The sequence below is a fragment of the Phalaenopsis equestris genome, unplaced genomic scaffold (assembly GCF_001263595.1).
Source record: "Phalaenopsis equestris unplaced genomic scaffold, ASM126359v1 Scaffold000208, whole genome shotgun sequence".
Classification (NCBI taxonomy): domain Eukaryota; kingdom Viridiplantae; phylum Streptophyta; class Magnoliopsida; order Asparagales; family Orchidaceae; genus Phalaenopsis; species Phalaenopsis equestris.
In genome coordinates this window covers 116,735-132,394 of record NW_018164650.1, presented here as the reverse complement: position 1 = coordinate 132,394, position 15,660 = coordinate 116,735, and the positions used below count along the sequence as shown (strand labels likewise).

The window sequence follows — 15,660 nt, the reverse complement described above, 5'->3', positions numbered from 1 at the left end:
TGGGAGGCCTTAGAAGCGGAGACGTCACGTGAATGACGACGGCTGGCAGGCGAGTGGTGGCGGTTGACAACAACGTCGGTTGGGTGGAGGGCGGCGACTGCAATAGGTCGGGCGGCGGCGGACAACGTCCTGTGTTTTGTGGTGGGAGGTGGGCGGCGCCGACGGGCTAGGTGAAGGCTTGTTTCGGTGTTTTAAAAACAAGAAAAAAATATATATTTTTTTCTGTTTTTAGTAATTAAATACATAAGCGTTCTGCCAAAATAGAAAATAGAAATAAAACTAAAAAAATAGATAGACAAACAATGTTTTTATGTTTGTTTCCTATTTTTTATTTTCAAATACGAAAAACAAAAAACAAAAATTAATCCCAAACAACCCCTAAATTTTATAGTAATTTTAATTACCTATCAAAATAAGCTATTAATTAATATTTTAATATTAATTAATTAATTAATTAATTAATTTTTGTTAAGCTAATAAATCATTAATTATAATTATGCAAATTAATTAATTAGTAACTTCACTTTAATTTAATAACACCTTTCATAAAATACGAACTTTATATATCATTCTTCAATAAATTATAAAGTTAACCAAATTTTAATTTTTGGTCATTCAACTGATAAGAAAATTCTAGTTTAATTATTTAAGCTTTTTTCTTTGATTAGAAACATAATTAACTAATTTAATATAATTAATTAAATGAAATACCTATTTTTGTTAGCTTAATCCCCATTATGATCCTTGCAATAATATTCTGAAATCCTTAATCTAACTTCCTCCTTTGGCTCCCTACTTGGAACCCTCACTCCTTATCAGAGATCCTCTTCTTCCTCTCTCCTTACGCTCTTGGCTGAAACCCTAGACAAAGAATCATGATGAGGCTTCTACTCAAGCGATAGGGATGAGAACGAATCGAGTCGAGTTGAGCAGGGTTGTGTTCAAGGTTGCTGAAATCAAGCTTTTGCGATTGCGTTTAACCTTGAGCTTGTTTATAAAATTTGAGCTTGAGCCTCAAATCAAGATTTTTTTTAATGTTCAAACTTAGTTCATTTGTTATTCTGATTGTTTGAGTTTGATTCATATTCCTTTTATATGATGATAACATTATCGAGCAATTTAACAAGTTATATTATCGGGCAGTTTATCAAATGAGACTTACAAACAAACTAATGAACAATAAAAATTGAGCTATTTATTTTCTAATTAAATGAGTTTTATTGAGCTTATATGTGCGTTACTTGTTGAACATGGAAAGACGGGAGCATTTAAATGAACAAGAACAATTAAAATAAAGATATAAATATGCAAAATAAATGGGCAACTAGACAAATAAGTCTTTATCTTATTTTACATATTATAAATTAAAATTTTAATTTAATTTAACATAAACGAATTGTAAATTGAGTTTGCTCTCAAGCTTTAAATTAAGCTTTAACTATTTTTTTTCATAACTAGTAAATTGAGATTATTCGCGAGCTTATTTACAAACTTTAAATGAAATAGTTTATCGAGCTTATGAGCGTGTTTGCGTGCTTCAAATGATATTGTTTGCGAACATATATGAATTGAACATGTAGTTGTTCTAATTTGTTCATTTATTAATCGAGTTTCCATGAAAAAGTGTTCAAATTTATTCACTTAGTTAATCAAATGAACTTGAATGGGTTCTTATCAAACAACTTTACTAGTAGCATGCCAAACACCCTGTCACAATTTTGCCCGAGGCTTGAAATTAAATAAAACGGGAACAGATGGTCGGATGGTGGAAACTGGATTTTTTATATTCATCTACAACTTAACAAATGAAAGCACAACTAATCAAATTAAAATAATATGTTTAAAATTACATCGTGGATTTTTTATATTCATCTACAACTTAATAAATGAAAGCACAACTAATCAAATCAAATTAAAATAATATGTTTAAAATTACATCGTTATTTGTTTCCCACATCTTCTATAAATATTTTCTCTTATATCATTCATCTTTTAATCAATTAAATTAACCTGAAAAGTTTAAAGTAACTGTGAGCTAAATGAGCCAGTGAATACTTATACTATTCAACTACAATAATATAATGGAAAAAGGAAACAATATACATGCTAGTTGCATGTCAATTAACTTTTAATAAATCAATATAAACATTTAACATACTATTCAATGAATTACTATAACAATAACATTCTAATATCATTCTATATCTGTACAACCATCACAGACACTGTTTAAATTTGTATTATTTAAGGTACTTCAATATCAATTTTCTTTTCCATTTACATGCACAGTTACCTTAGTGTTTCTCCACTAGTACAATCAAGTGGTGATTCTATCAAAGTCAGCCATGCACATACAAATATTCTTTTAAAATCATTATTTGCTAAAAATATATTTCATTTTCATTTGCGTATTAGACTACATATTTTATATATCATTTAAATAATGTTGCGCATGCATATCATTCCTATATATGAATAAAAATTCACTAGAATTCAAAATTTTGAGTTTGCAGCAATTAGAATATAGCTAATGAAAATACTAATTAATGAATTTGATTTAGAAAAAGTAAAATATCACCATAATAGGAGGACATAAGTACTCACATCGATGTCGATTAATTTATATTTTGATATGTCTTGATGTTGACCATTCTAAAATTAAACACCTAAAAAACACATGGTATTCATATTAAAATTTAATTTTATTGATTATGTTATTACAAATTTAATAGTTTAAATTATTTTAATTAGCTGAGAATATTCATTATTTTACTTTAAATATTTCCGCTTAAATTTTCCGTTATATATATATATATATATATGTATATAAAATAATAATAATAATAATAGTTATAATAATAATAATAATATTATTATTATTATTAATTTTATTATTAAACCAATTCACTTTAATTTTATTAAAGCTTGCCTCATCGAGCCTTGTCAAGCCCTAATCCATGCCGCATCTATCCTCTACGCATGAGAACTTATTTCATTCCCGGGAGAGCTAAATCGCTCGCATGAGAGCTCCTCTGCAGCGTCCTCTTCTTCTACTTCTTCGATCGTGACTGGACACCCATGTCAGCGCCGCCTCTTCTCCTTTCTCCTTCGAATGCGCAAGAACTTTGCTTGACTTTGTGCTTCATCTTCTCTCATGCTCAACATTTCGATTCTTCTCCCCTGGGTAATAAAACGAGGCATTACAATCTTCCTGACTTACACAAATTTCGTTCTCAAAATTTATAAATAGACCTCAAGTCATATCTCATTAAGCATGCCAACATTAATTATCCGTAAAGTTTCTATCAACTCTCTTCTTCTGTAACTTCGGATTTATCACTATGTCTGATGGATATAATTTTAATTTTAATTTTTAATTTTTTTTTTATTATTAACTTTTTTTTTATAATTATCATATTGACTCTATCATTAGTTAATCTTAAACTTTGGTTCTAATACTATTTTGTCACGACCCAATTCAAGACTTAAAATTATCCAAGGCAGGAACAGACGGTCGGACGATGTGAACTAAATTTTCTATATTTGTTTACATTTTAACAAATGAAAGAGCCGCTAATCATAATTTTTTTTTATTATTAACATTTTTTTATAATTATCATATTGAATCTATCATTAGTTAATTTTAAACTTTGGTTATAATACTATTTTGTCACGACCCAATTCAGGACTTAAAATTATCCAAGGCAGGAACAGATGGTCGGACGATGTGAACTAAATTTTCTATATTTATTTACATTTTAACAAATGAAAGAGCCGCTAATCATATTAAATTAAAACAATACATTTAAAATTACCGCCCGTGTCTTTTATAAATTTTTCTCTTATATAGTTAATCTTTTAATTATTTAAATTAACTTGAAAGGTTAGTTTAAAATAACTTTGAGCTAAATAATCCAGTTAATACTCATACTCTTCAACTACAATAATATAATGAAAAAAAGAAGCAATATGAATTCCAATTAAACTTTTAATAAGTCAATATAAACATTTAACATACTAGATGACTCCATTATAGTTAGTCATGCACAGACAAACTTTATATCAAAATTATTATTTGCAAAAAATATATTTAATTTTTATTTGCATATGAGACAATATACTTATAAATCATTTAAATAATGTTGTGTACACATATCATTTCTATAATATAAGGATGATTCCATTATAGTTAGTCCCGAGTTTGAAGTAATTACAATATAACTAATGAAAATATTATTTAATGCATTTGGTCTAGAAGAAGTAAATTATCATTATAGTAGAAAAACATGAGTATTTACCTCGATACTGATTAATTTACTATTTGATTGGTCTTGACGTCGACTCTTCTACAATAGAATGCCTAAAATACACATAGTATTCATATTAAAATTTAATTTTATTGATTTCATTTTTACGAATAATAATTTAAATTATTTTAATTAGCTGAGAATATTTATTATTTTACTTTATATATTCCCGCTTAAATTTTCTATAATAATAATAATAATATTATTATTATATTATTATTTTTTTTATTACTTCTAATTTTATTAAAGCTTACCTTGTTGAGCCCTAATCTGTGCGACATCGATCTTTTGCGCATGGAAAAAATATTACATCAGGAGTTCTGATGCAGTATGCAGCAGAATTGCATAGGACTCCAATGAAATCACGTCACGTTACACGACAGTCCCACTAAATAAAAAAAAAAATTATATATTTTAATATATGGTTTGTCTCCTCCGGACACGTGGCGAAATTTTATTGGAGTCCTCATTCATTTATGCATCAGGATTCCTCATGTCATATTTTTTTCCTCCGCATGAGAGCTTCTTCCCTTCGCGAGAGAACTAAATCGCTTGCACGAAGCTCCTCTTCAATGTTCTCTTCTTCTACGCCAATTTAGACAAATAATCTATTATTAGAAAGATGATTCCTTCCTAAAAGCTTAAGCCAGTCGTAACATAAATTCAATCATAATATATTTCTAAGATTTTACGGAATGAATAGGGAAGTATCTAACCCATCATTATCTTTATGCCTTCTACTCTGTTGTGAGTTTTGCATTGTGACACCAAGTCTATGCGTGCTATATTTTATTTTATAACCGACAAATAATATTTATCTTCCACCATAGAAAGATTTTATTTTTTTATGAAGAATCACTGAAACACTATTGATATGCCTTAAAAAGATATCCATATCTTGATATGAAGTCGTTGTTAAATATAGTTAATTCCTTGGTTAATAAATCATATATTTTTATGAAAATCTTGATAATAACATAATCTTTTTTTTTTATGCATTCAAAGTCTGCCTATATTTATCCTTCTTTCCATAGAATAATGCAATAACATGCTTGTTTTCCACCTGAGCTTATTGTTTAAGTATGAAATTACAGTCTTGTAAATTTTGAACCCGACTAGCATTGTTTGTAGCTCAAAATCTTTTCTAAATTTTGATATTTAAGCACCTTTAGATACTTGGATAGTATCACTAATATTTAATATGTGGTACTATTGCTTAGTATTTTTAATCAGAATTAGAATACCTTTGCTTTACTTTATTTAGTTTCTCACTAACATAAACAATAGGGGCATTACATACATACCACCCAATTCCTTTATATTTACATATCTGACACCAAAGCTATAGTTTGTGCATCTATACCACCCAAATACTTCATTTCACATAAAAAAAGACCTTCATTTTAACATTTTAAAAGTGAGATACACCTTTTTTTGCATATGTGTAGGTAGGGTGACATGCATGTGAATTGAAATTTAGGTGTTAGAAATGTAAATACCTGTAAATTGAGTGGCATGTATGTGAATCTTCCAAAAAAAATAAGATGTGCTTCTTGAACTAAAGCATCTCCAATGATTTATACATGAAGCATCATATGAAACTTCATATAGTACACAAAAAATCTTAAAATTTAAGCTTAGGATTGGCAAGCTTTCCTTCACATCTTCAAATTTGTTATTATTGGATTTTTTATACTGAAAATTTTCTTTTAAAGATATTTAGTAATATTATTGAATCCCTTAATAAATTGCCTATAAATTTAGCTAAGTCAAGAAATGTTTTATCTCATGAATGTTAATTGTTTCGGCCATTTATTTGTGCCTTTATCACTATCAATTGATAGTCCTCCACTTATTACAATAACTTAATAAATATTATTTAAAATATAACAAAATTACATTTTTTTAAGAGTCAATTTAAAATTCTTTTTGTAAAACTTCAAAGATTAGTTTAAGATGATATATGAATAAAAGTGAAACTTATTTTGTTACATTAACTTAAAAAAATATTCAATTTTAAGGTTTCTTTTTTCTAGAACTTCAAAGATTAGTTTGAGATCCACAAGACAACTCTCTCTAGTGTCATCATATATATAGATAAAAATTAAACTTATCTCATTTTAGCATACCAAACATACTTCATTTCAAATCAAAACATAAACAAAATGAATTTACAATAATAAATATATAAATAAAAATGATGATAAGCACGGTCTTACCATCTTAATGGGTTTCATGCAGGTTGTCTATATAACCCCTCATGCAATTAAAGTTAATAACTAAATGTTTAGGGTTTGTTTAGGATCACTTTTGATTTTATTCTTATTTTTGTTTTTTATTTTATTCTAAGAATATATTTGTCTAGTGCATTTTTTTATGTTTTTATTTTTTATTTTGAAAATAAATTAGCTTATTTTAAAAAAAATTAAAATTGAGTTTTTTTAAAAACAACTAAAAATGGTATAACATATCTGTTCGATTTTTATGAATTTTTATTGAGTATATTCTATTTTTAGTATTTCCATATTTGATAATTTTATATAGTTGGTAATTTATGATTTTTATTTCTTTTTTTCTAGCATGTGGTTTTTGTGGCTTTTCTAATTTGATGATTTTTCCCTGTTATTTATCTTGTAAACTCCTCTTATGAAATATAAGAGGAATTATTTTTTTTTTTCTGCTCCCCAAAAATTACATGGTATAAGAGCTACATTGCTTCTCTTCCCACGCAAGCCTCACTGTCTTTCATCCCTTATGTTTTTCTCATATTTGAAAGAAGACACCATGTCTCTCATATGCACGCGCAACAAAAGTTCTAATTCGAGCGACAACTTAGTCTCTTGCATACGCACGAGCAACAACTAATGATAAAAAATCTCGCTCTCTTCCATTTGATTTCTGTCTCGATCATACATCCCTGCTTATTTGACCGGATCAAAAAGAGGTTGTAGAGCTGATGACGCGACTATGGTTGAGGAGGACCCATCTTCAAAACCTTAATAGGAAGGAATCAATACCATTCTGACGACTAAGGTTGAGGAGGACCCAGCTTCAAAACCTTAATAGGAAGGAATCAATACCATTCTTCATGATTGTTGTTGATTCTCTTTGCCATCTATTCGATTTTCAAACAGATTGCAAAACTATTATCTACTTTGGTTCGTTAAAGCAACAGACTTTTCCTCCCCTGCCGATTAGCTTGGCTTGCCCAAGCTTCTGTCTCAGAAGTCTCCTTCTTGCAAACAACCCAATCAACTTTTTCTTATTGCTACACCAATCCAAGGCGTGATTATCGCTACATTAAAGATGACGCAATCTAGAACTCATTTTTCATGTAGGAATTCAACTTTTTCTCTACAGGAGACTTCTCAACCGACTTCTCTACCGAGCCTTAAGCACCGAAATAACTCGCGATCGAAATTGACTCATATTTTTATCCCATCCTCTTCTCTCCCTTGATGATGTCGTATAAGTTGGTGATGATCGACGCCCAAAGAAATTGTACAATTTCTAATGATTCCGGTAATTCCAAAATTAATACACCCTACCTATGGTGGTGCGAGCATTGCAAAAAATCATGGCATACGGATGAGCCATGTTGGAAGCTTCACGGTAAATTTGCAAAGCGAAAATCAAAATCCAAATGTAAAGGTTGAGCTTATCAAGCCATTGCCAGGAAAACTAAGGAGCCTCCTGCAAATTTGGATGCAGTCTCTTTCACCAAGTAACAATTAGAGCACTTGCAAAAATTATTTTAATATCCAAAACTGTCCCTGACTTTGTTTTACTCGTTAGTACAAAAGAGTAATTGTCTAGCCTTTGTGTATTCAGGTGTTGTTCCTAACTTTATTCATTCTTGAATTGTTGCAACTGATCATATGATTGGTTGTTCTAAATTATTCTCATTCTATAGAGCTTGTGTGGATAATAAATAATATTAAAATTGTTGATGGTTCCCTTTGGGTAATAGCAGGGGTAGGAATTGTTAGACTCACTCCATTGTTAATTCTTCACCATTATTTAAAATTGTGCAATCTGAGGGGTGCCTCAACGCATTTCTGAAGTAAAATGCTTGAAGGCATATGTCTCAAGCACCTTAGGTAAGGCTTATGTCTCACATTGGTTGAGGCTCGACTTATGGTACCCCTCACCACAATTCCACTGATGCATACTCCTCGAATACAAACCAAATTCTCACTCTCACGTGCAAGTGTTCGCTTCTCTCTAGTTAAGCTTCCAAGCATTATCACTTGTTGCTTCTGCTGTTGGCGCCGCCATCATTGCCTAATACTTCTGTCGTCGCCCCAACTGATTGCTGCTTCGACAATCAGCTTTGACACCGCTGCTTCCACTATAGCACACCTGTTTCTTTTGCTATTGTTGCTCGTTGCCCATTGCTATGATTTTTGATTATTTATTAAATTCTTATTTAAATCTATGAATATTTTACATTTGTTAGACAATAAGAATCAGAGAAGTCTATTAAACTCATCTTGTCTTACTTTATATTTTATATTACTTTCATTTTAAATTTTATATTAGTTTGATGACTTGATCATTTAATATTTGCATTATATTTTTATTTGTGCAAATTATTTTGATATTTTGTAGGTTACATAATTTTATATTTCATATAAACGCAATGTCATTTATTACCATGCTAGCATGTTATGGTGCTAATATCTTATTTTAATCTCCTTATTTTTGATTTACACAATTTTCAAACTATGAGGCTTATGCCTCTTTAGGCTTACATGTCACCTCACTAATGGGAAACATCTCAATAACTAATTGCACAATTTAAATATTTCTCTTTAAGATGTGCTTCATATTCCCAATTTGTATTGTAGCTATTGTCCATTAGTAAAATTATCTCTGAACATCGAAGTAAAGCTAATTCTACTCTTCTTGTTGTGAGTTTCAAAAATTGATCACAAAGAGGATAATTAATAGTTCTAAGGAAACAAATGGATTCTATTATTTTGAAGACGGACTTGACTCGAATAGACAATGTTAAAATACTTATTTAATCTCTCTTTTTCTTTCAAAAAGACAATGATATTTTGTTATGACGATATAGGTTAGACCATCTTAATTTTCAATATTTAAAATATCTGCTTTCTAGTTTTTTTAAGAATGAAAATGTCATTCTTTTAATGTGAAGTTTGTCAATTTGTTAAACATCATCGTGGGTATTTTCCTCACCAAACTTACAAACTAATTATACTATTTATTTTGATTTATAGTGATATCTATGGTCGTTGTAAAACCCTTACATATTCTGAAAAAAATAGTTTATGATATTTATTGATGATCACACAAAATATAGTTTGGTCTTTTTAACGAAAGATAAATCTGAATTGGAAACATTAAAAAAAACTTTTACACCACTGTACAAGCATAATTTCAAAATACTATTCAAATATTATGGAATTATAATAACAAAAAAAATTTCAAAAAAAAGGGTTTTTTTTTTTTTGCAAAAAGAACAGTCCATCAAAGCTCTTGTGTCGACACTACACACAAAATAATATGACTAAAAGAAATAAAATTTCTTGAAAATAGTTTCAATATTATTTTTTACTAATAGCGTGCCAAAATATCTTTGAGGTGAAGTTGTTCTCACAACTACATTTGTTATGAATAGAACAGACAATACTATTTTAAATTTTGAAGCACTTTTTTGATATTTTTCAAGTAATTTATCTAACAAATTGTCTCATCTTATATATCTTTAAAGATATTTGGGTGTAATGCATTTTTTTCAATTCATAAGTCATAATTAAGGAAAACTTAAATCCCAAGCTAAAAAATGTGTTTGTTGGTTATGCTTCCACTTAAAATGAGTATAAATATTTTGATTATATTTCTACAAAAGTATTTGTTATCATGGTTGTCATCTTTTTCTTTTCAATTACAATCCTTTTAACATATCATCTTTAGAGGAGAAAATACAAAGATCGACTATTTTTAGAATTTTTTTCAAATCAAAGATGTACAAAATAATATCGCCTTAACCTTAATTGTTCAACCTGAAAATCTAATTTATATTACATCAAAGGAAAGTGGGTTGTGTTTTTTAAATGTCGAAGACGATTGTGGTCTTCCTATAGTGGCATCTCATGATGTTTATGACCCTATAAATCTAATAAAAAAGAAACAAGAAATAAAGTTACGATAGTAGTATCATTTGACTTTGTCTTCTCGTGCCAGAGAACAACTCAAAATAGGTCTACTAATCATTGGCATTACTCAGAGTCCACAAACTTTTAAGGTAATGTCCTCACCGAGTCTTTAACCCTTCATCAGGCCACTGCATCTTCATGTACCGAATCTTATAGTTCGGAACCCGAATCTAGTTCTAATCACAGGTCTAATGATTCTAATTTTGTTATTGCTGCTTGTAAGGGAGTGAGATCTTGCATCCAACATCCATTGCCCCATGTTTCATATTAAAATATTTCACCCATTTTTTTGTGTTTTTACCTTACAATTGTCTTATGTGAAGATTCCTAATATTTTGCAAGATACTCTGAACGTTCCTAAGTAGAAAGAGGGTTTCTTCGAGGGGATGAATGCTCTTGAAAAAATGACATGGGATTTAGTTGATCTATATAGAGGAAAGATAACTATAAGGTATAAATGGGTGTTTACAGTCAAATATAATTTTGACGGTTTTCTAGAAGTGTACAAGGCTTGACTGTTTGTCAAATGATTCATTCAGACCTAGGTCGTTGATTACTTAGAGACATTCTCCACAATCATAAAACAGAACTTTATAAGAGTTTACATGTCACTTGTAGTTAATCTTAGTTGACCTCTACAATAGTTAGGTATAAAAAATACATTTCTTAATGGAAACTGAGGAAGAAGTGTACATGAATACACCTTCAGGATTTTGTGAGAAGTTCAACACAGACGCGTTTAAACTAAAACGTTTTTATACGGTTTGAAGCAATCATTGGGAGCGTTGTTTGGGAAATTTACTCTGTTTTTTAAAGTTCGGGCGTACTCAAGGGCAAAGAGATCATAGTGTTTTTTAGACATTCAAAGACTAAGAAGATAGTCATATTGATTTTGTATGTTGATGACATAATTCTCACCGGAGATGGCATATATGAGATGAACCATTTGAGGACTTTTCTCTCATCAATTTTTGAGACCAAGGACAAAGAATGTCTAAGATATTTCTTTGGCATGGAGGTTGCTTTATCAAAGAAAGGGATTGTTGTTTCCCAACGGAAATATATCCTTGATCTTCTTGAGGAAACTAGGTTCTTTAGTTGTTGGACTATAGATCTAATTGATCCCAATCAGAAACTGGTAGATGTGAAGGAAGGTGATCTTGTGAATACAATTAGGTATAAAAAATTGGTGGGAAAGTTAATATATTTATCACATACATGGCTAAATATTGCATTTGTTATGAGTTTGATAAGTCAATTTATGCAATCGCTTATGAAAAATAGCTTGAAATTGTTAATAGGATTCTTAGATAAAAAGTACACCAGACAAGAGCTTACTCTTTCGAAAGATCACAAAATAGAATATATAGGCATACACTGTTGTAGATTGGGCGGGCTCAGTTATTGACAGGAAATCAACGTCCATATATTGTACTTGATGTCTGTGGAAATCTGATTACATGGCGGAGTAAGAAACATAATGTGATTACGAGGAGTAGCACAAAGGCAAAATATAGGGCTATAACTAATGGTATATGTGAGATGTTATGGTTGAAGATAGTTCTTGAAGAGTTATGAATTTCGATAAATATGCCAATAAAGTTATATTGTGATAATAAAACCGTCATAAGCATTGTAGAAAATTCAGTGCAACATGATCGCAGAAAGCATGTGGAGATTGATAAACACTTCATCAAAGAGAAGATTGATTGTAGAGCTATTTGTATTCCTTTTATCCCGACCATGCTACTAATAGCAAATATCTTCACCAAAGGACTTCTCAGGCCTAATTTTGAGCTCTTTATAAGCAAGTTAGACATGATAAATATCTAGGCTCCAACATAAGGTGAAGTGTCAAAGTTTTAGGAATTTCTATTTCGAGTATATTCTATTTTTAGTATTTCCTATTTTTATAACTTTATATTGTTAGTAATTTTTGATTTTTTTTCCTTTTTACTAGCAAGAAGATTTTGTGGCTTTCCTAATTTGTTAGCCTTCTTGTGCTATTTTACCTTGCAAATGTCTCGTATGAAATAGAAGAGGAATAATTATTTTTCATACTCCAAAAAAAAATTACAATACCAAACATATTTTATTTCAACTAAATAAATAAATAATTAAATAAAATCAAAATTGATCCAAAAATTCCGTTAGTCTTTGCCTTCCATTCATGCTATTTTCTTCTTATTTTTTGACAATATACATTCTCTCCGTTTTATGAAGGTCTCTAGCTTAGTTCTGAGATACATTAGTTATAATACTAATCAAACATTGCTCTTGATACTCTTACTATAAGAAGAACATTTTTTATTCAAAATATTATATTTGTCATTTTTTTCAGGCAGATGATATTCGGAACAAAGGAAGGGAACTGATTCAGCCCCGAGTTGATACGATTAGGGAGCAATTAGCACCATTGAGATCTTGGGTAAGCTTTTAATGGTTCTTCTTTGTCAGTATTTTTTCTGTCGGATTTAAATACATACCACATAATTCTTATGTTTTTACATGTTTAACATTTAAACTTTAATATTTACTTATATAATACTCGAGTTATAAACACATCAAAATATATGCGGAAAGGTTAAGATTCATGATAATTTGATGTGATGTTAAAAACATTAGATGTTATGGATAGGGGTGTAAACGAACCGAACACGAACAAACAAAGCTTGTGTTCGTGTTTGGTTCGTTTAAAATTTAGTTTGTTTGAAATAAGCTTGTGTTCGTTTCTTATATTTTCTTCTTATTTTTTGACAATATACATTCCCTCCGTTTTATGAAGGTCTCTAGCTTAGTTCTGAGATACATTAGTTATAATACTAATCAAACATTGCTCTTCATACTCTTACTATAAAAAGAACCTTTTTTATTCAAAATATTATATTTGTCATTTTTTCAGGCAGATGATATTCGGAGCAAAGGAAGGGAACTGATTCAGCCACGAGTTGATACGATTAGGGAGCAATTAGCACCATTGAGATCTTGGGTAAGCTTTTAATGGTTCTTCTTTGCCAGTATTTTATCTGTCGGATTTAAATACATGCCACATAATTCTTATGTTCTTACATTTTTAACATTTAAACTTTAATATTTACTTATATAATACTCGAGTTATAATCACATCAAAGTATATGCGGAAAGGTTAAGATTCATGATAATTTGATGTGATGTTAAAAACTTTAGATGTTATGGAAGTAAATATCAAAATTTAGATTTTAGATATGTGATGTATTAAATTTGTGTGATACGTATGGAAATATCAAAAATTAGATTTTCCATCTTGATGCTTCTGCATAACCATTCTTTTAATTAAATTTTTTTGAAAATATTATAACTTTTTTTTATCAAATTTTATGTAAAAATGATGTTTTGAGGTGAAAAATGCCTTTTTTTTAAATATTATAACTTTTTTTTATCAAATTTATGTAAAAATGATGTTTTGAGGTGAAAAATGCCTAAAATTTAATTAAAATGATGAGTATCACAGGTAGAAAAGATCACAGAGAAATGGCATGTACATGGAGAGGGTAAAATTAAAGAGAAACCCATTGTCAAAGAATTTTCAAAGGTATTTAGTTCAAATTCATCGAATTAAATCATTCAATGAGGTAATGATTTGTTGTTGTTGTTGTTATTGTTTTTATTTTTTATTTTTATTTTTTTTGGTCTTTGTTTGATGTAAATAGAACAATTGTCTGATCGAATCATTCAATGAGGTAATGATTTTTCGTTGCTGTTGTTGTTATTGTTTTTATTTTTTATTTTTTATTTTTTTTAGTCTTTGTTTGATGTAAATAGAACAATTGTCTGATCTTTATGTGACAAAGAAACCTATTGTCTTTATTGCTCTAATGATGTAGCTTTGATGTCTTCTCTGGAATATGTGTGGTATATACATACATACATACATACATTATAATAGGAAATTGTAGCTTTGATGTCTTCTCTGGAAAATGTGTGGTATATATATATATATATATATAAGGAGAAGATTCAAACTTATTCGGAATATTTTGATTTTATGGGTGCAGGGAGAATTTGTATAATTACAAATATTACAAGAGTTTTCTTTAGAGTCAGAACTAATTGTAATAGGGCTATAAATGGGCCGAGCTTGACCGAGCTTAATTTTGGCTTGTGTTCGACTCGTTTAAAACTAATTCTGTTCAAATTAATTGTAGATAGGGCTATAAATGGGCCGAGCTTGACCGAGCTTTTGTGTTCGACTCGTTTAAAACTAATTCTGTTCAAAATTAGCTTGTGTTCGAAATTGCTTGTGAGCAGTGTGTTCACGACAACTTGATTTACATATTTTTTATCGTGTTCAACTTAAAATTGATTCATCTAAATTAACTAAAAAACTAGATTTAGGGTGTTGAATTAAAATCTTCATCCCTCCCATGAAATATATAAAAAAAAATCACATGATCGCATGAGTTGTTGTGATTTAAACTTAGATATAAACATATACTATATATTACTATATAAATAATATACATAATTTCTTTATTTCAAGTTAAAATAAGTTGAACATGATCGAAAAAAGAGTTGTTTAGTTTCGGCCCTTTTATAATTTAAGTTAAAAAAAATTGACCGTGTTTGATTTACTTAACGAACGATTCAAATATGAGTTACTTAACAAGTTGAGCACAAGCTTCTCTTCATATATATAGCACCAGAAGTGAGTAAGTAGGGCATCTCAGTTTTTATAAAAGTAACATAATCTGTTCCCTTCTTTGTTCATAAGTATCATTAAAGTCTTTTAAAATGTTGTCAACTAATTTAATTTGACTTTATACTTCACATTTTTGCTCATCGGTTTTATATCATATATCATAAATCATAAACCATATGCTAGAAACTTCTATTTTCTTCCCACGCGCAAGCCATTCGGGTCAACGGCACAACTTGAATTCTTGGTCCAAAGGAGCATCTTTTAGCTTTTAGCTATCAACCACCAATAGAGGACTTTGTGTTAGTGATGTGTGCCAATTTTTATTTCAATTAATCATTTTAGCCACACTCTGAATTTCAATTAATTGAAATGAATTTGATAATTTTGACAAGTTTTATATTGACATATTTTAAAATAATAACTTAATGTATAATTTTATTGTATTAATTTGAAAGTCTTAAAATATTATATATATGATATTCGGAACAAA

General features: G+C 29.3%; 1 protein-coding gene across 2 annotated transcripts in view; it reads left to right on the top strand.

The window, feature by feature from the left end:
• Nucleotides 1-14,115, top strand: part of LOC110023060 — a 20,893-nt gene extending 6,778 nt beyond the window's left edge. The window contains exons 4-5 of one of the 2 annotated variants that reach the window (XM_020722274.1): nucleotides 13,395-13,481; nucleotides 13,983-14,115. In XM_020722274.1, coding sequence (XP_020577933.1) covers nucleotides 13,395-13,481; nucleotides 13,983-14,090 — 195 coding nt within the window. In that variant the 3' untranslated portion in view covers nucleotides 14,091-14,115. Of the gene's footprint in view, nucleotides 1-12,833; nucleotides 12,921-13,394; nucleotides 13,482-13,982 lie in introns of both variants that reach the window. The other variant, XM_020722273.1, reaches the window with a different exon arrangement.
• Nucleotides 14,116-15,660: the final 1,545 nt, after the last annotated feature.